The sequence below is a fragment of the Mya arenaria genome, chromosome 12 (assembly GCF_026914265.1).
Source record: "Mya arenaria isolate MELC-2E11 chromosome 12, ASM2691426v1".
In the NCBI taxonomy this organism is placed as follows: domain Eukaryota; kingdom Metazoa; phylum Mollusca; class Bivalvia; order Myida; family Myidae; genus Mya; species Mya arenaria.
Window position 1 is genome coordinate 55,116,204 of NC_069133.1, and position 25,100 is coordinate 55,141,303.

General features: G+C 34.8%; 2 protein-coding genes across 2 annotated transcripts in view; one reads left to right on the forward strand and one right to left on the reverse strand.

The window, feature by feature from the left end:
• Positions 1 to 60: 60 nt before the first annotated feature.
• Positions 61 to 11,293, forward strand: LOC128211397 (cell growth-regulating nucleolar protein-like). The gene is made up of 8 exons (XM_052916137.1): positions 61 to 113; positions 5,414 to 5,570; positions 5,802 to 5,922; positions 6,121 to 6,228; positions 7,301 to 7,393; positions 8,454 to 8,730; positions 10,205 to 10,398; positions 10,855 to 11,293. Exons 2-8 carry the CDS (start codon positions 5,446 to 5,448, stop codon positions 10,993 to 10,995), a joined length of 1,059 nt encoding a protein of 352 aa, XP_052772097.1. The 5' UTR covers positions 61 to 113; positions 5,414 to 5,445; the 3' UTR covers positions 10,996 to 11,293.
• Positions 11,294 to 12,557: 1,264 nt separating this feature from the next.
• Positions 12,558 to 25,100, reverse strand: part of LOC128211396 (exportin-7-like) — a 30,756-nt gene continuing 18,213 nt past the window's right edge. The window contains exons 16-27 of the mRNA XM_052916136.1: positions 23,311 to 23,455; positions 22,502 to 22,658; positions 22,153 to 22,217; positions 20,954 to 21,150; positions 20,335 to 20,417; positions 19,249 to 19,305; positions 18,921 to 19,078; positions 18,481 to 18,619; positions 17,823 to 17,983; positions 17,214 to 17,312; positions 16,173 to 16,300; positions 12,558 to 14,852 (exon numbers count right to left, since the gene is read on the reverse strand). Coding sequence (XP_052772096.1) covers positions 14,741 to 14,852; positions 16,173 to 16,300; positions 17,214 to 17,312; positions 17,823 to 17,983; positions 18,481 to 18,619; positions 18,921 to 19,078; positions 19,249 to 19,305; positions 20,335 to 20,417; positions 20,954 to 21,150; positions 22,153 to 22,217; positions 22,502 to 22,658; positions 23,311 to 23,455 — 1,501 coding nt within the window. The 3' untranslated portion in view covers positions 12,558 to 14,740. The remainder of the gene's footprint in view (positions 14,853 to 16,172; positions 16,301 to 17,213; positions 17,313 to 17,822; positions 17,984 to 18,480; positions 18,620 to 18,920; positions 19,079 to 19,248; positions 19,306 to 20,334; positions 20,418 to 20,953; positions 21,151 to 22,152; positions 22,218 to 22,501; positions 22,659 to 23,310; positions 23,456 to 25,100) is intronic.

Consider the following 25,100-nt stretch of genomic DNA (forward strand, 5'->3'; position numbering starts at 1 on the left):
AATCATGATTTCTCTATCATGATGCGCACTTCAAATAGTGTTGTGTAACCTTTTTGCAAGCTTTTTAGTGTCTTCAAGCGTTTAGTGATAAAGAGCATTATCCATAGCATAAGGTTTGTAATTTTTAAATCGGACACGTATTGTACATCAAAAAAGTAAAAATTAAAATCTAAAAAAAAAATATAACCTAATTGCCCGTTAAATTACTAAAGTCATCCCGAAATTTCGCTTGAAAATGTTCTCAAACCTCTAATATCATGTGTTTTCGCGACAGAGTCCCACTTTGATCTATGTTTTGTTTTATATATTAAAATCAGTAATCTGTTTTGATGTAATTGAATTGAACAGCGGCATTTGACAATCATTAGGTTTGGATACAGTATTTTTTCCCTACCTTATAGGGACTTGCTCATGTTTTTGGACTCAACCTTTTTTTCATTGCAAATTATCTGAAAATAAAAATTCTTCATGATTTTTAAAGCATTTTTTAATATTTATCTGGTTTTATATCTTATATCTTCTGGGCACAAAACTGGAAACTGTTTCACAATAAGCCTTGAAATAACAATGTTACACATGTTTGAAGTTTCGCTATTCAGAGTAAACAAAAATGCAGCAATTTTTAATTATTGACTTATAGCCTGGAGTTTCAACTTGTGAAATTTGTCATAATATGGAAAATATCACTAATATGAATACAATGTATCTGTATTTAACTACTTCTACATCATGTTGTGCATTTAAATAAATATTTTATCTGTTTATCTGAAATGTTCAGTTTTTGTTGTCTTTTTAATGACGACAGACATTAATTTTGTATTTTATATGTTTAAATCTTAGTAAACTGAATGCATCATTAGATTAGTTGTTAACATTTCTGTCCACATACACGTTTAAACACATAAAAATATAATAATAAATCATAATGAGCCGTGTAGGATGTTAACTAATAAAATGCCATCAAATGAGGCTAGACTTTATTTTACTCAGGCGAACTTGTTCAATACTGAACTTATACCAAGTATTATTTATAATGATAGCCATCCATACTATAGGAATATATATTTCATAGCCCAATGCCCAATTTTGACTTCAATGGTTTTGGGGTAACCATTGCACATTGAAGTTGATGACCAATAATAGTAATTTATTATGCCCACAAAGGTGGGCATATTAAAATCGCACCTTCCGTCCGTCCGTCCGTCTGTCCGGCTCTGTAACTTTCCCTTGTATGGACAGATTTTAAAATAACTTGCGACATGTGTTCCACATACCAAGATAACGTGTGGCGTGCAAGACTCGTGTCCCTACCTCAAAGGTCAAGGTTTATTCACAATGGAGTGCTGCATATAAGGACATAGAGTATAGGTTGTCGTGTCCGAGCTGTAACTTTCTCTTGTATCTTGTGTCCCTACCTCAAAGGTCAAGGTCACACTTAGTGTTTATTCACAATGGAGTGCTGCATATAAGGACATAGAGTATAGGTTGTCATGTCCGGGCTGTAACTTTCCCTTGTATGGACAGATTTTAAAATAACTTGCCAAATGTGTTCCACATACCAAGGCAACGTGTCGCGTGCAAAACCCGTGTCCCTACCTCAAAGGTCAAGGTCACACTTAGTGTTTATTCACAATGGAGTGCTGCATATAAAGACATAGAGTATAGGTTGTCGTGTCCGGGCTGTAACTTTCTCTTGTATGGACAGATTTTAAAATAACTTGCCACATGTTTTCCACATACCAAGATGACGTGTCGTGTGCAAGACCTGTGTCCCTGCCTCAAAGGTCAAGGTCACACATAGTGTTTATTCACAATGGAATGCTGCATATAAGGACATAGAGTATAGGTTGTCGTGTCCGGGCTGTAACTTTCCCTTGTATGGACAGATTTTAAAATAACTTGCCACATGTGTTTCACATACCAAGACGACGTGTCGCGTGCAAGACCCGTGTCCCTACCTCAAAGGTCAAGGTCACACTTAGTGTTTATTCACAATGGAGTGCTGCATACAAGGGTATAGGTTGTCGTGTCCGGGCTGTAACTTTCTCTTGTATGGACAGATTTTAAAATAACTTGCTACATGTGTTCCACATACGAAGACGACGTGTTGTGTGCAAGACCCATGTCCCTACCTCTAAGGTGAAAGATACACTAAGTGTTTATTCACAAGGGAATTCTGAATATAAGGACATAACAGTGTAGGTTGTCAAGTATGGGTGGTATTTTTTTATGTTCAGAGGCAATTTAAAATAACTTGCCATATGTATTTGACACGTAAAGGCAAGATCAACTTTTCATGTACTGACCTTGTTCGTAGGTCAATGTCACATTCGGGGGCATTCGTCACATACTGTGACAGCTATTGTTTTTAATAATTTAATATTTAACTTTACACAATTAAAGTTCTTTCATCCGTTAATATATTCAAATTCAAATATTTATTGTATGAAGGCCTCCGGCCCATATACAGATATGCATACATAGAAACATATAAACAACGTGGAGTTGACCAAGCATAGAATTCACAAAATATTAGTTGTTAGTATGGCATCATACATGTTAATCAACTATTGATACACTGTCTTTAATTTTTTCTGCATAATACAAATACATAGCTAATTTTTGCAAAATTTCATCATTTTGTGTAGCTATTAATAGAAAGAACTTGTGAAGACTAGGGTAAACATAATACTTAGATGGTATATACACTTTTCTTATATCTCTATACAATGGACATTTGATAACAAAATGATATTCATCCTCAACAACATTTTTACAATATAAACAAAATCTATGGTCCCTATCAATTCCGGTATGCCTGCCTGTTTCGATAGCAAGGCGATGTGATGAAAATCTAAAATTTGCTAAGCATTTACGAAATTTATCAACTGTAACACAGTTCACATATAATTCTGTCTTTAAACATGATTTTATATACATGTAAAATTTATTAAGTTTCATATTCTCAGAACAAGTTTGACTCCATAATTGTAGATGTTGATCTTTTAATCTCGTTACATATTCTTCAAGAAAGAAACTTTCATTTACTACTTGCTGTGACTCCCAAATATATCCAAAACCATTCCTAGACAGATTCATACGCAATACACTAACCCAATTTTCATGACCTAGACTATCATACAGTTTTAACATATTGTAACACAACTTTACATATCTATCATCAGGAAGTTTTAAAAGTTTTAACCAATATTTAAGACAACGTTTCGAAGCATATATATGTAATGGTAAACGACCTAGATCACCTAAAACAGCATCATTACAAGCTTTAGAAGATACATTTAAATACCTTACCTTCCCCAAATTTCAGCACCATATAACATTATAGGTGATATTTTTGTATCAAACATTTTAAAAAACACATCATCCATTATGGCATTATGAATAAATCAACAAAATTAAATGCAGACATATCCGAATTATGCAGACATAAATTCATTCAATCTTGGTTAACATACAGATTCCTTGGAAATTAAGCCATCGGTAACAAAGAGTGTGCAATTCATAAATATTCTGCAATCTGAATCAACAATTAAACTTAGAAAATTATACATCAAAACATTGAATCACATGAACGATATTTAGGTCACAAATACAGAAACTATTAAAGATAAGGAGCCCTTAGGAGTTAAATACTGTTTTAATATAAATACATTTCTGATGGTTAACACTTTAGAAACAAGCCTCATTTAATTACAAAATCATATTCTGAATATGTTAAAGTAAAAAATCCCTGCATATTTGGCATCGTTGCCAAACAAAAATTGTTACAAATCTTCATTTATTGGTAGAAGGAAAATAAGTTGAATTTCTTGTATTAAAAACTTATTTCCAAACCTATCAAAGTTACCTTTCTTTGATAAACACAACTGGCTCACTTTTACATTGATTGAATAGGGTATTTTAGCAGTTTTATAAGTACCCCATCTGATGTCTATTTCGGGTCACGTTTTTCCATTTGCTAAAAACAGTTTTCATAGCGCCACCTAGCGACTGAAGCATTCCTACTAAAAAAGACACTAATATTTTAATATCGTCTTTGATATTGCAGAAAAAAACAACATTTAAGTATAAAAAACAAATGGTTTTAGTGGGGAGCGAACTCAGGCTGGTACATTCGAGAAAAAGATAGAAAACTGACAACAAAACCGTTTGCCCTCAAGAACTCTTACGTAATCTGAGGGATAACTTAACCTTGAAGCATTTTGTTGAAAATAACGCTATTCAAAATTGTGTACTTCAAAGACAATATTTGAGACTATATCAACATTTGTTGAAGGTTTCTAGCCGTTAGAATCTTAGTTTTTACAATCCTAATGATTTGCCATACTTTATTTTATCATAAAAAAGTGCACTACAAATCATGAGCGAGTCCCTTTATAATGAGAACTCAAAAAGACTACTTATTCACACATGGTGAAGCAAAATTCATAAATCTGTATTTTTTCTATAATCTATCTCCTTTGTTTTGCTGATAAATGGACTTAATTCCAGAGATGTAATTCAGCATAGAAAACAGTGTGCAATGTAATAAGCCCCATTTCTACTAGCTATGTCCCTTGTTTTAAAAATCTGACCTTTTCACAATTTAGTAACACTTTCAAACCATTCAAAATGCCCTGGTCCAAATCACAAAACAGTGAGAAAACCCCCCACTTCATTGACATCATCTCTTTTTTTTTACTATCACTTGTTTTCTGTGATGTAGAACCTATTTATAAGATCTCATAAACATTTCTGGAACAAGTTTAGGGAAAGTTAAAAAGCTTTTGGCAATCTTGTTAATGTTAACTTTTCACGTTTTATGAAATTTTATATTATTTATATGAAAATGAATTTAAGATTCTTATTGTCATCTGACACATTTGTCGCCGAAATCTAGAATAAAGGGTTAACTTATAGTCAGCTTCTTTGTTTCATATATGTGAAAAAAATCCTAAAAAGGGTGTTATTTAAACACCTTTAAAGCAAATCCCCTTTTTTAAACCAGTTATTTGGACAGTGACAATATTAGTAACATTAAGAACTTGTGTTCATGCTTCTTTCGATAGAACAGATGTCACAGTTGTTATGTGTCACTAGCGGATTTAGAGGGGGGCGCATCCGGCGCGCGCCCCCTCTAAAATCGTCAAAGTTTACTTTTTATGTCAATTTAGGAGATAACAAATAATAAAATACGCCCATAATGCATCATTTCCAACTACAAATTGTTAATTTTTCTTGATTGCTTAACCCCCAATCCATATGCAAACAGTTTATGCCATACACTTTCGGTTCAGAGGGAGGGGTGCATGTCAAAAGGTTGCGCCCCTAAGCTACGCCCCCTCTAACGTTGATTCCTGGATCCGCCCCTGTGTGTGTATACTTTCTGACAAGTTTCTTGCGCATTCTAAAGTATTTCAGATTAGAACATTGACAGGTTGCGGAATGGTGGTGTTTGCATGTAATGCCTGTGGCGAGTCCTTGAAGAAGAATCAAGTGGAGAAGCACTACTACACGAAATGTCGGAGCTGCAATGTCCTCTCCTGTCTAGACTGCGGCAAAGATTTCTGGTATGTCTTAGATATCATGTTTGCATCTGAAATTATTTGTGTAATTCATGTATTCAATAGAAGACATGCATTCAATTACCTTCTTCATGTAGAGACAATGGGTTTTACACTTTCGCACAGACTGATTTTGATTTACCATGGTGTTTATGTCATTTAATAAACCTATATCCTAAACTTGGGGTGCAAACTTAGGCACTGGTATTTATGCAAAATATGATTTGTTTTCTTCAGTGGTAATGAATATGAGCAGCACACAAAGTGTGTGTCTGAGGAAGAGAAGTATTCAGGAAAGAACTATGTAGCAAAGCCTAATGCAAACAAGAATGAAATCAAGCAACAGCAGTGGCTCCAGGTATGATGATACAACATTGCTTATCCATGTTCATTTAAGTTGGGATTTTTAAGACTTTTATTCATTATTGTAGTCGCATCTGAAAATTAGGTCTTCAAAAGCTACAAAATGTATCAGTTGCACATTTCGTTTTTTGTACATGTATACTATGCCTTGAGTAAATATATTTGTTCAGTTTGTTCTTTGGATGTATTTCAGCAAGTTCAGCTGGCTATAGACAAAGCCAAAGCAAATCCACAACTAAGAGAACTGCTGGTGAAGCTGAAAGATTTCCCCAACATTCCAAGAAAACAGAACAAGTTCATTGTGAGTCTGCATTTGTATCACCTTTAATTCACAAAGTCAAGTCTGTGTGTGGGGTTAGCAATTCTGTTTTTAAAGGTAATTCATAGCAATGACACTACGAAAAAAACAAAGCATTTGCAAGTCTAAACTGTCATTTAATATCATTTTTAGCTTGACTATTCAAAGGATAAGGAGAGCTATACTACTCACACTCACGCGTCGTCGTTGGGGTCACACCTTGGTTAAGGTTTTGCATGTAAGCACCTTTAAGTCATCATCTCAGTAAATACATCATTTATTGCATTGAAACTTTGATATGTATTCCCACCTATCAAACCTACTAAATTAATGAAGTTAGATAACAATTATTTGAATAGAATGCAAAAAATGGGCCTTTATTAGAAATTCTGGTTAAGGTTTTGCATGTAAGCACACATCGGTTAATATCTCAGCAACTACTTGATGTATTGCATTGAGACTTTATACAATGGTACTCAACCACCCAACCTACTTGAATAACCAAGTTCGATAGCTGTATTTTGCAAACAATGGCCCTTTATTATTGGACTTAAAATATTATTGTATACAAATGTATTGCATGCTATTTCCATCAAGTCCGTATTTCATTAAAGGTTAAATGTTTTTGAAATTTACACAAATCTTTGCAGGCATCATTCTAATCTAATTTTACAGTGATCCATGCATGTTTCGCAAAAACTTTTCAATCCTTACACTGAAAAGCGGCGGAATAGTCGAGCGCGCTGTCTCTATGACAGCTCTTGTTCTACATTAATATTAACTTAAAATTACATGAACTTAAAATCTTGAAGAAGTATCAAAAAAATGTTTGTTGTCATTGCAAAATAAGTGGCCAGTATAGTTGAATGATTTAAATAGAAAAAGATGTTTTAAAATCACTGTGCGTATCACATATATGTTGTTATGGTCGATAATAATGATTCTGTGAAAGAACAAGATGCATGAATATAGATTCTTTAAAGGTTGTGTAAACAAGGGATTAAATAAGTTTATACCCAGCTGTGTTTGCTGTAAAGATTTATTTCAAATGATAACCATACCTTTACTTTTTCAGAACTTCCTCGGCAACAGTGTGAGATGTCGTAACCCTAAGACCTGTTCTGAGGCATGGAAGGTGCTGATGGAAAATGTGGAAAGACCAGCACCGGTAACCTCTTTGTACCCTTCACTTCAGAATTCATACCAATGTTTTTCCACCTCTTTTGGAATGAGGTCAGAGCACTAAGATATTGTGAAAATAGCTATAAAATGCGTAAAATTGTGAATATTTGAAAGTAGATTTTAAACAAGGAAACATAGCACAGGCTCTTAAAGGTATACAGAATTTTAAGAGATTAGGAGTACATTTAAACATAATTGTACTAGTGGACTTCTTTAGGGTTGAATTTCTTGGGGGGGGAATGTGAATTTTGAGTCTATTTTTTGTGATAAAAGTATACTTTTTATGCGCCCGAAGGTGGGCATATTAAAATCACACTGTCCATCCGTCTGTTCATCCGTCCGTCCGTCTGTGTGTCCGGCTCAATAACTCGTGCCCGGGCTGTAACTTTCTCTTGTATGGACAAATTTTAAAATAACTTGCCACATGTGTTCGACATACAAACGACATGTTGTGTGCAAGACCCGTGTCCCTATCTCTAAGGTCAAGGTCACACTTAGTGTTTATTCACAATGGAATGCTGCATATAAGTATATAGAGTATAGGTTGTCGTGTCCGGGCTGTAACTTTCCCTTGTATGGACATATTTTAATATTACTTGCTACATGTGTTCGACATATCAAGACGATGTGTCGCTTGCAAGACCCGTGTCCCTACCTCTAAGGTCAAGGTCATACTTAGTGTTATTCACAATGGAATGCTGCATATATAAGGACATAGAGTATAGGTTGTTGTGTCCGGGCTGTTACTTCTCTCTTGTTTGTATTGTGAATAGGGCTGAATAGTTGTTGAATGGCTCTTCTAAAAAAAAAAAATGCAAACAAAGAATTTCATTAGGACAGCCATAGCTTAATAATTTTGAATTAAATTGTACATATATTTGATAGGGTTTCTTTAAATTCTTGAACAAATCTTACTGTAAAAATTACTACCACTTTAAAACTTAAAGCTTAATATAACAAATTACATTCAAGTATTTGTATCATATTAGTATTGATTTATATTGATATGTGTATATTGAATGTTCTGTTATTTTAATTAATTTCAGCCAAGTAGTTCACAACACGGCAATGGATCTGCTGACATTAAAGCTTCAGAAGGCAACAGTGAAAATACAACAAACAATCTAACACAAGACTCATCTGACCAACATGCTGTGAGCCAGGTTACCGAAACAGAGGCTAAGAAAACTAGCAAAAGAGAGAAAAAAGAAGAGCGGAGAAAAAAGGCCCACAAGAATGAGAAAAAAGATAAACAAGAGGAGGTTGCTGAAGAAAAAAAGAGTAGAAAGAAGAAGAGGAAACGAGTTGATTCAGTGGACAATGGTAATTGTTAATTCAAATGTTTATCTGTATGGCTACAGAGGTTAATATTTACACAAGCCAGCAAGACGAGGCCCTGATTTCTCGAAACTTTTTAAGCTAAACAGACTTTAGTAGCTTATTTTGTTTATCAATATTTTTTACTTTCACCTGATTTTGATAAAAATAATATTTTTCCTTGATTATCAGACAGATAACTTCAATAATCAGACCAAATACTTCCAAAATAGTAAATATGTCACAATTTAGATAGAGGAACAAAAATAGTGATCTTAGATTAATCATGTTATAACAGACTTAAAAAGTTTCGAGAAATCAGCCCCACCACTTGTAACATGCTTGTAGAGTGTGCTCCAAATTTCCTTATACTATATGTGTGTACTACTACTATTTTGATTGCCTTTTGAAAAATATTGCTTGTTGTATCATATTTGCTGGTCAGTAGTGTAGTATTCATGATTTATATCAAAATTTTGTCATTAATTTTATACTTATCTCTTTCAACACTGTTACGTATGTTCTAACTGACAGTTGTACCTAGTTGTACCATATGTAAATAATGTGTATATCGCTTGTGTTCATTGTCAATGTTTGAATATGAGTTAAATATGTAACTTGATGACCACTCATGGGTGGAAATAATGAGAATAAGACCAGGCTTAAATATCCCGAAAATTCCATTCAATCTCAAGCTTAAATCATTTCTCAAAATTACAGCATGAAATTGTTCCATACTACTAGTGTTTGACTCTTCTTATAAGGGCATTCTCTGGTGCATTATGTTGATAAACGTCATTGCTCAATATTCTAAAGAAGTTGTTTCTTGAGCTCAAAATGTATGGTACTTGCATAATAACTCAAAAATAATAACTTGGCCTCAAGTACAATTTTTGCTCTAGAATTTGTTTTTTTTTCTATAAAATGTTTACTAAATATTTTTACCAATGTACCAGTACTGTAATCTATGCACTTTTATAAAGTGTGGAACATAAACAATTTTTAACCATGTGAAGTGGTTCTGTGGTGAAATGAGTCAAGTTTAAGAATTGACTTACATTTGTAAGTATGTTTGTGATATTCGGGCCAGCATTTGCAGTATGCTTGCAGATCTCAAGCTTACATTATAAGAACCATAAACAGCCTCATCCTTATTAAATTAAAATGTTAGATGAATGACTCATATCCCGTTGGTTCAAATTTGATTATTGATGACTTTGAATAGAGTGGTTTTCTTGGTTTTGTTGAGAACCATGAAGACTATTTTATTACTGTAATACTGCAAAATCAGATGTTTTATTACTGTAATACTGCAGAATCAGATGTTGTGATAATGAACTAGGGTTTTTCTAATACATTAAATATCATACACACATGCTTGTAACTAATGAAGACCATAAGTATTTATCTTGAAGAAGGAAATATCAGGAGCATTGATACTGAGGTAAAATTATTTTGAATGTCTAATATCAAATCATAGATGATGCAGAGGCCTCCCCGGAGCAGGATGACAGCAGACTGGTTGCTGTTGAAGATGGAGGTGCTGAGGAGGAGGAGGAATCAAGTGAACCAGTCAAAAAGAAGTTCAAGACCAAGTTCAACTGGGCAGAGATTGTGCAGGAAGTACTGGAGTCCAAAGGTCCGGAAATAAAGATTAAGAAGCTGCGGAAAAAGGTACTCAATAATGAAAAGTGGTAGCAATTGTAGGACTAGTAGGTCATTTATTATTTCACGTAGTTACTTCAATCTTGCAAGCACCCTCCAGGGTCTTCGTTAAGAATTTGAAACTAAAAGTATATTGTATGAACTTTCTAGTCATAAATTTAGAAGATTTCTCTGAAACATGGATGTTCAAGTTCCTGTAACTCAAAAGAATTTCTATCTCACTGAATAACTATTTTGATACCAAATGAAATAATTTTTAACTAAAACATGCCAATTTCCCAAATGTATTAAAACAGTTCATTTTAATTTGACTTCCAAGCCTTCATCGTTTAACTTTTAACCAAAATAATGGCAATTTCTGTGGCTGACTGTCTCACTAAGTACTGTAATTTATGTAAAAATAAACATAATTATACCGGTCCCTGTATGTGAAATAACGATGGGAATTTATTTGACAACTTTCAGGTTCTTGCCGAGTACCTTTCTCAGGGATGTACAGCAAAGTCTGAGGAAAAACTCTGGGCCACGTTTGAAAAGAAACTCAAGAGGAACCATGCTGTGAAAATTATGGGGGATCGAGTCAAGCTGGTTACCGTGGACAGATAGAATGGACTGTTCAAACAGTTAAAATTGTGGGAGATAGAGTCAAGCTGGTTATGGTGATGAGATAGACTGGAGTGTTCAAACAATGCTGTCGAATGGATGCATCTTGAAATAAGATTTTTTAAAGAATAATGGGGCATATAATCAATGAGCATATGACAAAATCTCATAAGAAAACAAATTTAAATTGAATATATTGTGAATTTCCGAAATAGAAATGCAATTTAAGTTCATAAATCTAAATAAGCTTGGAGTTATAATCCAGTCTATTTGTTTCAATATATATCTAATTAGAAGTCTCTTCTATGTGCTTGTTGATAAAACAGTCCAAAGGTCTTACCGGTATTTTAAAGTTTTTATTTTAAACAAAATGTCTTTTATTCTAACTATTGTCAAAGAAAAGAAGTGTGAACGCATCTTTTACGGACATCTGTTGTATAAAAAAAATTGGTTTCTTAAATGCTTTAAATAAAACGAAAATATATCAACAAAACATACCTGGTTTTTGTTTTTTCGTTGTATATTAAGAAAAAAGGTTTTATTAATATAGTAGAAAGTGGTTTTCACCTTTGACAGTGGCTGGACCTGACCAATATTGCAATAAATTTTGACTTACATTTAATAAAGATTCTGACAAGTTTCAAAATGATGATGTAGAAAATGTGGCCTCTAGAATTTTAAAAGGCTAACTGTTGGAAACAGATTATTATTGTAAAATAACTATTATCACTTCTTGGCTACTAACTAGTTCTATCAGTTTAGCTTTTACAGTTTAGACGTAGACTCTCAAGCAAAGACAAACATGAAATTATAATCATTAGAAGGTAGTCTTCATTCACATACCTTCAAGGTCAATTTTTGGGGTCAAAGGTCAGATTTTTGCTCCTGAAGGTTTCCAACATAAAGGACTAGGGTACATCAGGCAAATGTGTAGAGTGAATTTTTAGACCACATAACTTTAAAGTCAAGGCCATGTAAGGAAAATAGGTAAAATTATCTATCATTACTGTAACTCTCAGTTAAGCGGTAAATAATTTCAAAATAACTGCACAAATATGCATGTTTCAGTCGCATGTGTTCTTAGTCAAGGTTTCTGACCATGTATCATTTACACTTGATAACACTTTGAGTACTCAGAGTTGAGTATTTGGAAATGTGGCGCAAATGTTCACAAAAAGATGATTCAGCCAGTTTCCTGTTAATGAAAGGAAGGCACAGGTTCACCACATGGAGTATATGCAGACTGCATGGTAAAGACATCACTTAGGAGTAAAAGGTTATAAAAGTATAGCAATTGTTCAGGTCTTCTCCAGATCCTCTCAACCCCTTTAAGGATTTCAATCCATCTTGGTACAAATGTTCACTACACTAATAAAATCCCTCTGAGGTCACTCTAGCCGAAACCTGAGCAATTTTTAGTCCGTTTGCATTGAAGCAAAAATCCCGATATTGTGGAGATAGCATAAGTGATCAATTTCATACCTTGGCCATCCTGAAACCGTACCTTGGTTGTAAATAAAATTGTATTATTATATAAAGAAGTGGAAATTATCTCAACACTTGACAATTTTTTAACTTTATTTTCAATATTTTATACATAACATTACAAATATTCTACCCATTTCTAAGTAGACAAATTTATATAATACACCAAAAGCCATATGTATAATTAGAACTCAAATTAACTGGCATCCTCTCAACTTTAGTATTCAAACATTTTATTAGCTCTCACACATCATATGCTCTTTTGTTAGACACTTGAAGCTTTTTTCGAGCAGACACATTGTATCAAATTCATAACTGTTTGATGCAAAAAACAGATGATCATTATAAGCTTTCAGCTTCCGATCAAATTCCTAAATTTTTGTATTAAAATATACATTGTCAATTGAACTTTTTAAGAAATAAACCTTGTTTAAAACAAACTTGTAGCATTGAAAAATGACTCCATATATTGTTTACAACCTGATGTACTATGCACTGTTCAAATTGTAATGTTAAATTGTAATAACTGTGAAAAAAAAACAGTTCATGCATATGGTTTCATGATGAGTCACAAATACCAACCCTGTATCTACATCTGAGGCTCAGCGCTTATCATCTGTCCCGGTAACTCCATATAAAAATAGGCGCAATATCGGTCAAGCATTGAGCCCTCAAAATGTGAAGTACCTGTAGCTGCAAATTAGGGGATTCAAGGAATAAATATCACAGTGTAATACAGTTAGTACCATACAGATGGAAATCTTATTTCCACATGATGTCAGAAGCACATTTACAATGTAGCACTTTGATGATAAAACTCATTTCTAACGTTTAACAAACAAACTGGTTTATAACAACCAGCTTTATCTAAATAACAGGAGAAAAACAATTAAAGCCATAAATCTTTACTAAAGTTAATTTTGCTTGTCAATAAAAAGTACCGGTACATGCTCAAAATGCCAAAAACATTATCATGCAAAAACTTGTAAATAAAATAAATCCTTTTAATTTATCAAAATAACCTTATCCGAAAACAAAACTACCCACAAAATTTAGTTTCATTTCATTCATTAAAATGATCCAAAAACAAGAAAAGAGCGCCACTGAGAACTCCAACACACATTTTTGTATATACATTTATGCCACTGACTGGGCATGGACAACATGTGTACCAAGTCTCATTTGTATACCTACGAGCGGTTTTTGAGTTATCGCCAAGGTTGAGGTTTTAGCACAACAATGACTCCAGCTATGACCATGCCTCGAAAAACAGATGACCTAAAAATGACCGAATTTTGTTATGATTAAAATCTCATTATGTGAGCTTTGTTCATCAGAAATCATAGCCCTTAAATCCCTCTACCTATTGTGTAGCAAATCACCTCACAAATTATGAATTTTAAGCACCAGCCCATATATCATTGCAACAAAATGCCATTTAATATCAAGTGTTCGCAATAAGAAGTGGCCTCTGGCCAACATTTCCCTCCTAATAGATGAATTTCAACCAGTTTAGATTTATGAAATTTGTCCCTCTCTCTGGATAATAAGCACGACAAATTGGATTTTATTTCTGTAGCTATTTTTCAAATTCAAGCAACTTTTATTGAGAAGACTGAGTATGTTTCCTAGATAAACAATACTTTGTAAAAATGAATTGTCACACTAAGTCATTATAAATACATGATATAGTGACATGATAAATTGATGAGACATACATGTAACAAGGGTGATAAAATGAACATAATATTTAAGATTCGATCTTAAACATGGTTTCGAGAACAACATGTGGAAATGAACAGATAAGAATGAACGATTTCACATAGACAATGAAAGCACTTTGTCATTGGTATTGCCAGGGTTCTAACATCACAACACTGGACATCAGGTGTTTGATTGTGTCCACAAGCTATCCTCTTGATGCCCAAACATATTATCCAATTTTTAACAAGCACTCCACAAGCAGCCAGCTTCTACCATTGGCAGCAATTTCCTTAACTAACCATTCTGATTGGTCGGTTTACAAAAGGTGGGTTAACATTCGGCAAAAGTCCTGCTGATTGGCCAGCCATAATAATGGGCAAAGCTTTAATTTCTTTAACAGCCTTGTAAATTGTCTTCGGGCTGGGCTACATCTTTAACAACAGCCTTGCTGAATTGTCAGCTGCTGATAGGGCACTCTAGCTACTGGTGATTCGCAGCTCAAGCTACACAAGTTCAACAACAGGCCTGCTTAATGCACGCTTCTAGTCAGTGGGTGGGGCTACAAGTTCATCATGTCCAATGAGTTTGTCGATGTGGAGGGACTGCCTGAGCCGGTGGCCTTTAATGAGTCGTTGACATCTCGCCTGAACAGTGAAAGATTCTGGGTGAATCTGAAATGAGAATGGCAGAAATTAGGAAGATGGCATGGAAGTCACGTGTTGGTGAATTATTTCAACCAAAACATGCAATACGGCTGCAGAGTGACAGGTTCTTAAGAACATTGGATATGAGTATGAGCTTGCTAGCAGCTGTTTGAAATTAAAAAAAATCAAAAAAAATCATTAAGGCAAATAATCTGACCCAATGTGACCCACTTCAAGGACTACAAAGATTACACCAAGGGGAACATTCCGACCACAATTTTAAACAAAGTCTGACCCGTCCATACCTATATTTAGTTCCAGACATGATTTCCAAATATTTTACCTAGTGACTTACTTTCTGACTCATGTGACTCAGTTTCGAACTAATCCATAAAGTTTGAACATAATCTCACCAATCATGACCAAAATATGGTTCCAGACAAAAATATCTAAGATTTGTCCTTGTGACAAAATCTTTGGTTACATGTGATCAAGTTTTGAATTGTTCAAGAGTTCATCAAGGTGAAAATATTCTGATTAAGTTAGATGAAATTAGAATTGTGGACCAAATATAATGCCTCTAGTGTGTTCCACAGATTTTTCTAATATTTGACCTTGTGATCTAGTAGTGGTTTTGGACCCTTTGTGACCCACTTAACATGCCATCAAGACTGATCAAGTTTGAACATAATCTAACAAATCCTACCAAGAAATGCTTCCCTATGATATGATTCCATACCAAAAAGATTGATTTGACCTAGTGACCTATTTTTTGATAACATAAATGTGTCTGAGAGTTCATAGAGTGAAACATTCTGGTGAATTCTGGTGATTTTTCATGAATATTGGACCAAATATGATGTCTGAAGTGTGTTCCAAAGAGTATCCTTAGATTTGATCTAGTAACCTAGTTTTGGACCCCAAGGAGTCAAGAACTCATCAAGTGGATCAATCTGATTAAGCCTGAACATTATCTGACCAATCCCTACCAAGAAATGTTAAAGGAAGGTGTGTCAGACGGACAGATGGACAATGCCAAAACAATATCCACCTCCCAAAACATTCGCTTTGGCGGGGGATGAAAATACTACTGTTTGCACTATATAATAATGAATGCATAATTGTTAACAAATAAAGTTCTTTTTTCATCTCCACGAAACACAAAAAAATGAATTTTGCGAAAAGCATAGAAATTCATTGTTTCAAGGCGGAATATTCTTGTCACTGGATTAGGATAACTTGCAATTCTGAGGATTAGGCTTTTATTTAACTATTGTTATACAACAATGAACAATTCATACCACCAAAAAACTATAACAACAACATGGTACAGTAGTAGATCTATACCTGTCCCTGTTTTTGGTGAGAAGGGAGCGCTCAATCCCTTCCATGAGGCTCTCAAAGCACTGAGCCATTGTCTGCTGCTTGTCCTGGGGCTGACTCGATATTATACTTGCACGCAACTTGTTGAAGTACTGAAACAGCAGACAAGATATTATAGTTATATTTAAGCTGTTGATGAAGTATACAATACTTAGGTTTCAATAAACAAGAGAATTTCAGAGAACTGAGTATGATGTTTTCATAATTACTGATCAACAAATCTTTGTAAAGAAAGATGCCAACTGAGTGCTGCTTTGGCAGAAACATTTGCTAGTCTGCATCCAGCTTTTATTTTAGAAGACATACATTAAAAATAACTGTTATCGTTGACTTTGACCAATTGATCCAAAAGCTTAAACCTATCTGTAAAGTTGTAAGATCTTAAGTTTAGCAGAATTTTAGAGTTAATGTGCAGACAAACAACATTTGCTGTGATCTTGTACTTTGAAGTAATGACAATAAACATGAGAAGGGTCATTTACTGGTCAAGTTCAACTTAGTGAAGTTGTTTTACAGTTTAATCATCATTTGTCAAGGGCAACATACCACTGAAGTTTCATGGTCCTATGTCAAACCATTCTCAAGATATTGTGCAGACAGACTATCGGACAGACAAATCTACTTCTCCAAATGAGAACATAATAAATCATCATTCAGTCATACTGACGGAACTTCCACATTGGTGTGTATTGCAACTCAACTACCAGGTAGCTTATTACATTGTATATTAACGGAACTGTGTCAAGTTGGTTTTGAATTAATGTGTCAACCTCCATACAATTTCAAAACCAACAAGCAAACAATGGTATTAATTGCTTATCGGTGGTTATAGCAGAGTGTTCAGCTCATCGGCCTATAGATCTGAGTATCAGGAGTTCGATACCTATTTAGAGTTTTTGTCCAAGGTTACCGTAATACATGTTATCATCAAAGAAGGCAAAACGGCTCATAAGCCCGGAGAGCTCATGGTACTTGATAATCGTTGTGATGTAACATAACTCTTACCTCCTCGTTTAGCAGGATAAGGCCAAGAAGGGGCCTGGACATGGACCACTGGTTCCGGCAATCCTCGAACATGATGATGTTCAACACTGTCTGTAGCATCTGCATGTTAAACACAAGTGTCAGATGTTCACATCAATGTTAAGTAATAGAATATAGACTTATAACCAGGTTTTAAAAAGGTTCAGGGTGCTACAGAAGGGTAACAGGGTCCTAAGGGAGAAAAGGGCACCTTTCATTGGGCTATGAAGAATTTTAACAATATGAATTTAACAGAAAATGTTTAGGAAGTGTTTTATTAAAGTAATATAAGGTATCAACTGCCAAATATGTTAAATTTGAATGTCTGATTATCATAAACATTTAATTTTTAGAAGGCAGGAGATGGCATATACTGCTCTATGTGATGTTAGAATTTGGCTACAAAAAACCTTTCCATAAATCTTTCGATGAAACCCTAGAATTCAGTCAAGTATCTGACATGTATTTGAATGTAACACAAAAGACAAACATATTTTCTAAACTGTTTATAATCTATCAGATCTTGTTGTTTAATCTAGTTAGACAAACTTATATTTTGGCCAGAAGTGTGCAAGCCAGTTAACCTCCTACCTGTTGCAGTATTTCTGGATGAAGCTCCAGGATTCTGAGAAATGCTTCGCTGTCCTGTGGTGCACTAGGATGGTTTTTCTTCTTCTTGCTTGTCAGTCTTCTGAACAGGTAAGTGATGATATTGTCCAGGGTTGCGCAACACCCGGTGCATACCATGGTGTCTGAAACAGACCATGATGATAGCATAGATGGAAGGGTCAGTTCAGAGATGGTGATTTGTTTTTTCCAAAGGCCTTCATTTATTTGGATTACCGCACATGAAAACCTTTCTCTAAACAGTTAATACCAATATAATATATATTCCAATGGACCATATTGAAAATTGTTATCCACTGACTGCAAATAAAGTTTTTAAAACTTTAGTACAAACTAACATGTATTTTATCTCTGTTTTTTTTTCACCATTCCTGATCAATACTGCCATGTATCGATAAAAGTGTATGACAATAAGATCAGCATTCTTATCTGCTTAATATTTCATTCTTAACAGCAATGGCCAACATGAGCACCAAACGCTGATACCATGGAGAATCCAAATTTCTCTCTTGACTAATGGACATAACCAATATTTTGTTGGTGATGACTTTTGTCACTAGTAAGTTTAAGGTTTTTGCACACAAAAATCAAAAATGTACACCAATCATTCAAGTCCACTCACCTAGTGCAGTGAGCCCCTCTGAGATTGTCGAAAGTATGTAGAGGAACACTTGGGGCTCCAGGTTGGAGATGAATGTCATGTGATCCTGCGCCAGGCACTCCAGGAGGCCGTAGTAGTTCTGGCTTAGCTTAGGGTAATCCTGAAGTACAAGTGGCCATTTATAAGTGTTCTAGGATACAATAGTCTAACAGTTATGTTTTTTTTGCAACAAATTTGGATTATTTAAAAAAAAAAAAAAAAAAAAAAAAAATCATAGTTGTCAAAGATACATATGACTTGCGCAAACAACTTGGACTCATGAAAAACCTGAAAGCTTTCAATCATGAAAGAGAAAACTGTACTCAAGAATGCCTGATTTCTAAAACAATCTTGAGTCTTTGCATCTTGTCAGATTGTCAGAAGTGATGTATTAATTTACCAAATGAAGAATATGAACTTACCAAAAGGTCACTCTGGGAGATGGACAGAAGAAGCTTAACGAACATGGAGAGAGCGTTGTCAAGGGCATCATCACCATAGAGACGGAATACACCAAAGTTCACATAGTTACCACATAACGCCATTCGCAGCATGGAGAAACTTATTGATATACCTTTCAATGTGAATTCTAGTTAAGGAATACAATTAGTTGCCCAGAAATCTGCCCACACATGTGATACAGATAAATCATTTTGACACATTCATAATCAAAATGTGAATGTTTTTTTAATACCTTTTTTTAACATCATTCAATTAACTTCATTTTACAGCAAGGAATTGGTAAAGGATATTTCATTGGATAAGTCTGATCTTTAGGGATATCGCCTATCGTTAATATTCTAGAACCTGAAACAAAATTAAGAAGTAGATTTAATATTTATTTATGATACACATACTGAAGTTCTTCCAATAAATGTGACACATATTTGTGTGCATAACACAAAGCAGAATCTATCTATCGTCTGTATTATTACTGCCCAGGTAATAGGCATTCATATACATGTGCATATTGTTACTGGTAAGATATGTACCAAGTTACATGTGAATATCTCTGACAGTTTTTAAAATATGGCCAAGGTTTATGTTTTTGCATGCTGACAATGCAGGGCTTTTTTCTGCCCATTTTGGGAAAAAGACCCTAGACATTTTGGGAAATTTTGCGTCGTGAAAATGCGGAAATTGGGAAATTTTACAGTGAAAAGAAAAAGCTGTCTAGTCTCCTGTGAATAAGGAAATGATTTAATATTAGTTTATTTTCCCTTTAAAAGACCCACAATGGCTGAAATATCAATCCTTGGGGTGTAAATATCTATTGCAATAAATCATGACATAATAGTTCATATGTCTGAATGTAATGAAAATCAATGATTTCTGAGTTCAATTACCAAAAAAACTTACAATCACATAATTTATTAGGATGTTGAAAATGAAAATGAGGTAAAAAGAACTTCTAAAAAAAAAAAAAAAAATATTTTTTTTATTTTAGGGATTGGGATTTTTTTCTGAAGATTGGGAAAAATATCTTATATTTTGCTTTGGGAATGGGTCCGATAGTCGGACCCGTGGGTACAATAGAAAAAGCCCTGCAATGACATTAATGATTTAGGCTTTGATGATACCTCTTCGCAAATCTGACAAGCAAATGATTGTCATGTCCATGTTTTTTAACATCTGACATCTCAATAATTACAAGGACCTAGCAAAAGCATTTTTTTTTTACTAAGAGTAAAATGTATTTCAGCGAAATACATGTACAACACTTAATCAATTGTAATGCTTAATGCTATTGCATAAAGACATATCCGGATAATTAACACTGTTTTCTTATATAAATTATGGGTACAAGCAATACTTGGAACTCAAAAGTGCACTTACCATAGCTAACCATGAGCTTACTAACTTCCCTGAATAATAATATACCATTAGGAGATGAAACATCAAACTGTAATCTTTGAGATCTGAAATAGAGATAGAGCAACTTCAACAGGAGTATTCAAACAATTAGAATTGGTCAGGACAACCTCATTCAGTTCAGGAGCAAATCCAGAGAATCAATAGGGACTCTGGTATACCAGTTCAATATTTATTCAGTGAGAGAATTCAAATTCAAAGTTTCACTTGCAAACACATACACACTTTGCCTAAACTGACCTAACAAACGTTTTATTTTCGAAATAGAGGGTATAACTATTCAGATGTATTATTTTGGAAGTGATCAAATAAAATGTGCATTGATGAAACATGTACTGGTGATGATTCTTATGAGCAGATTTTACTTTAACCATATATTACCTTGTTTTAACACTTTCAATAGTTGGACAATATTTAAAAATACATATGACACTTCAATATAAAAGCTCACTTTCATTTCACACTCTTATTCCTTGCATAAGATTATCAAGCTGCGTACATGTATCAGATGGGGTTTAAGATAATTTTATCACTAATAAAACCCTTCAATTTACAATTGCAAAAGATTTTATATTACATGTACCTGTTTTGAGCAAGTTCGGCCATCAGTTTAAGCACTGGGGTTGTGACACTGGGTTCACTGTACCAGATTTCGATTGCACGGTGTAGGACGGGGGTGTAGTTGGGGTACAGCCAATCAAACAGCATCATGTAGCTCGTCTTTGTGTTAAAGGCAAAGGCTACACCCCTCAAATCCCGCGCCAGACCAACTAGAGATCGCTACAGGACAAAATGTATAGATATTTGATTTACTACATTGGCAAAAGATGTTTGTAAGGGATTATGAACTGGGGTTTTCCAACTATTTGGGTCAAGGGCTCTGTATTAGAAAAATGTTTTACTTTTACTGTAATTGGGAATTACAATTTTGTCTGGAAAGAATGCTTTAATCAAAAAGGCAGAAATTGAACAACTGCAGGCCTTCCAGCAGCCACTTACAAAAAAGTAGGAAAAAAGTAGGAGGTTTTCTGACAAAAAAGAAGGAAATAGTAGGAATACATTTTACAAAAAAGTAGGAAAAGAAGGAATATTTTTGGCTAAATATGTATTTATTAATAGCTATTAACTTACCTAGAGGAGATGTTTTTAATGCAAAATCATACCATTCTATATGCCACATTGAATATTTTAGTGAATGATGCTTGGTCAGTTTCTGTTGCTGAACTGTGTAGTCATCATCCCTCAGCCTTTATTATGAAAGATGATGCATGTCAAAGTGGAACATGTTGCCACACCTTTCAACAACAGAAACCAGCCAGTTTGACATCTTTTGATCATTTTCTGCAAATAAAACTAGCACAATGATCAAACTTTAACATTTTGCGGAATTTATTTTCAAAAAAGTAGGATTTTTTTTAGAAAAAAGTAGGAAACTGTTAAAAAAGTAGGAAAAAGTAGGAACGCTGGAAGGCCTGCAACAGTGATGATTTTTTTTTTTTTAGGAAAACATCAATACTTCCATGTAAAAATTTTCTTGGGGTTGAATTGTTTTTAGAATTCTTTTAACAAACAAAAAACAACAAATCTTCAAACGGGAAACAGGGACTTTACTTTTTACATTTAGGAAAAATGTCAAGAGATCTCCTTACATCTTCCTGAAATTTTACTTATTAAATTTCAGAAAATATCCAAATATATACTGATAAAATCATTACTTAAAGAATAAATTGTTCTTATTAACATCAATGTATCTTTAGAATATCTCAAACACTCTAAACCAACCTTTGCTTCTTCTACTTTGATAGGAGTGTCTGCATTGGCTAACATGTTGTTCACTTTGTCAAACACTGAAACAGACAAAAAACAACAGTGAATGATGTTTCTATTTTTAAGAGCAGCATAACTCTTCCTCTACTTTGGTATACAGAGTAAATTTGAATTTAAAACATATTTACATGTATGCTATGAGTAGGACATAAATTTTAAATATATACGAAGACTAAGTGCAAAAACTTAGTCTCTCTGACACTAGGTATATCACCATTTCGGCGATCACCATTGGTGCCCAAATCACAAAAATAGCATCATTTTACAATCAATATATGAACAAAGTTCTTTTTTTATTACATACCTTCTAGAGGCATCATAAACTGCTCAAATCTCTCCTCATCTTCCCCGAGGTCGACCATAAGAAGCCGACCTAGTGCTGTGTAGAATAATGTCCGACATCGCATGTCAGCCATGGGACTGTTTCCTGCGTTTATCCCAAGGAACGGGAAATGATCACTCTGAAAACATAGGTTTAACAGATCAAAGTTGTCGCTTATCTATACTAATTCCATGTTGAACAATGCCAGATATCAACTGTCAGCTATAGGACTGGTAAAATACAAAATTCTGCCAAAACATGTTATGATAGCAAATTTCCATGGGCTTTTTATACATGCTCTTTACTGTATTAGAGATGGTCTTTCTTTTAAAGAAATTGATTAAATATTCCAAGGGCCTTAACTCTGATTTTGTTAAGTGCATAGGGAAACAAAACACTAGGTGCACAACTCTATCACCCCATTAACATTCCCCTAATGTTTCGTGACTATAGGTAATAACATAGTTTTGGAGTTCTGAGCGACATAAGTTTGCATTACAATTCGGAATCACAGAGGGACGGAGGGAAACACGCACAGACCATTAAGGGCAAAGTTATATGCCCCCCCCCCCATTTTTGTGTGGACATTAAAATTGACACTTTCTTACAGGAGTAAAAAAAGGCAATTGAAAGCACCATATGCATATATGTGTATTTAGTATCGATGTTTTTTTTACAAAAATCTCAAATAGTATGATCTGTACAGCCATAAGCATTACCAGGGGTTACAGTTTACATGTGAGCTTTTAACTCATAGTACATATGATATGTAAACATTACAAGCCCCTTACAGTATGATTGTTGAGCATGAACTGAACGGCCTCTAGCTTCACCAGTTTCCTTACACTGCTGTACCCCACAGACAAGTCGCTGAGCAGCTGCAGCGTCTTGGAGATTATCTGTTCGCTTCGACCCCAAAACTTCAGATTTGTTATACTGCAAAACAATGAAGAATATTAAAATTTCTAGTTTATATTTCACAGAACTAAAAACTATTACATGATAACATTTATATAAAGAATTGGGAAATAATTCCATTTTTCATTGCTTGTGATGAAATTTTAAACATATTAGTACCAGTTTTTCATTTAAGATTTTTCTTACATAAATGTTGTATGTCCCACCTGATGGCCACATCAAAACAGACATCTTATTAAAAGAGATCCTTAAACTCGATGTGTGCTACTTTCCTAACAGTACAGCAATCACTGCCACCATGCAAATCACATGACAATAGATACTTAAGATACCATTTTGGTAAAGATTGCAAATATCTTTGATTTAAAAAACAAGAGATGTTTGTCAAACATTATGCCCCCCCTGAGCGCCATGTTGTCAGGATTTTATGGACAATTGAATGAAATATGCATGAACCGAAATGACAGCTGATTTGTTGCCGTTAAGGCAGTTTTAAGATTATGACCATTAAAGTGTGAGGATAGAGTGTGTTATGACCATGACCTTTGACTTTATGAACTCAAAATCCAGAGTCATCAGCTGGTCACCAGAAACCTAAATGTCAAGTTCGAGGGCCATGGGTGCAGGCATTGTCAAGTTATCACACAGACAAGTTTTTTTCGTTCAAGGTCACTGTGACCTTGACCTTTGACCCAATGACCCCTTAAATCATAAGGGGTCATCTACAAGTCAGATGCAACTCCAAGTCAAGTTTGAAGGCCATGGGTTCAGGCATTGTTGAGTTATCACTCGGACAACCTTTTACCATTCAAGATCAATGTGACCTTGAACTTTGGCTCTATGAATCCTAAAATCAATAAGGGTGATCTACTGGTCAGGCTTAACATCCATGTCAAGTTTAATGATCATAGGTTCAGGCATTGTTGAGATATCAGTGGGAGAAGATTTGTTAACTTTTTTGTGTTAAAGGTTACTGTGACATTGACCTTGGCCTGATGACCCCCAAAGTTGATAAAGGTCATCTACTGGGCAGGCCCAACCTTCATGTCAAGTTTGATGACCATAGGTCCAGGAATTGTCGAGTTCGCTTTCAAGGTCACTGTGACCTTGACCTTTGACCTCTAAAATCAATAGGTGTCATCTACTGGTCAGTCCCAACCTCCATGTCAAGTTTGAGGGCCATGGGTGCAGGCATTGTTGAGTTATCACTCGGACAACCTTTTATCATTCAAGGTCACTGTAACCTTGACCTTCGGCCCAATGACCCCTAAAATCAATAGGGACCATCTTCTGGCCAGGCCCAACCTCCAAGTCAAGTTTGAGGGCCATGGGTGCAGGCATTGTCGAGTTATCACTCGGATAACCTTTTACCATTCCAGGTCACTGTGACCTTGACCTTTAGCCCAATGACCCCTAAAATCAATAGGGACCATCTTCTGGCCAGGCCCAACCTCCAAGTCAAGTTTGAGGGCCATGGGTGCAGGCATTGTCAATTATCACTCGGACAACCTTTTACCATTCCAGGTCACTGTGACCTTGACCTTTGGCCAGATGACCCCCAAAAACCATAGGGGTCATCTGCTGGTCAGGCCAATTCTCCAAGTCAAGTTTGAGGGCCTGATGGGTGCAGGCATTGTCGAGTTATCACTCGGACAACCTTTTA

Coding starts and splice junctions, on each gene's coding strand:
- LOC128211397 (XM_052916137.1), top strand. CDS start 5,446: ATGGTGGTGTTTGCATGTAATGCCTGTGGCGAGTCCTTGAAGAAGAAT. Junction 5,571..5,801: donor GACTGCGGCAAAGATTTCTG/GTATGTCTTAGA, acceptor TGTTTTCTTCAG/TGGTAATGAATATGAGCAGC. Junction 8,731..10,204: donor AGTTGATTCAGTGGACAATG/GTAATTGTTAAT, acceptor ATCAAATCATAG/ATGATGCAGAGGCCTCCCCG.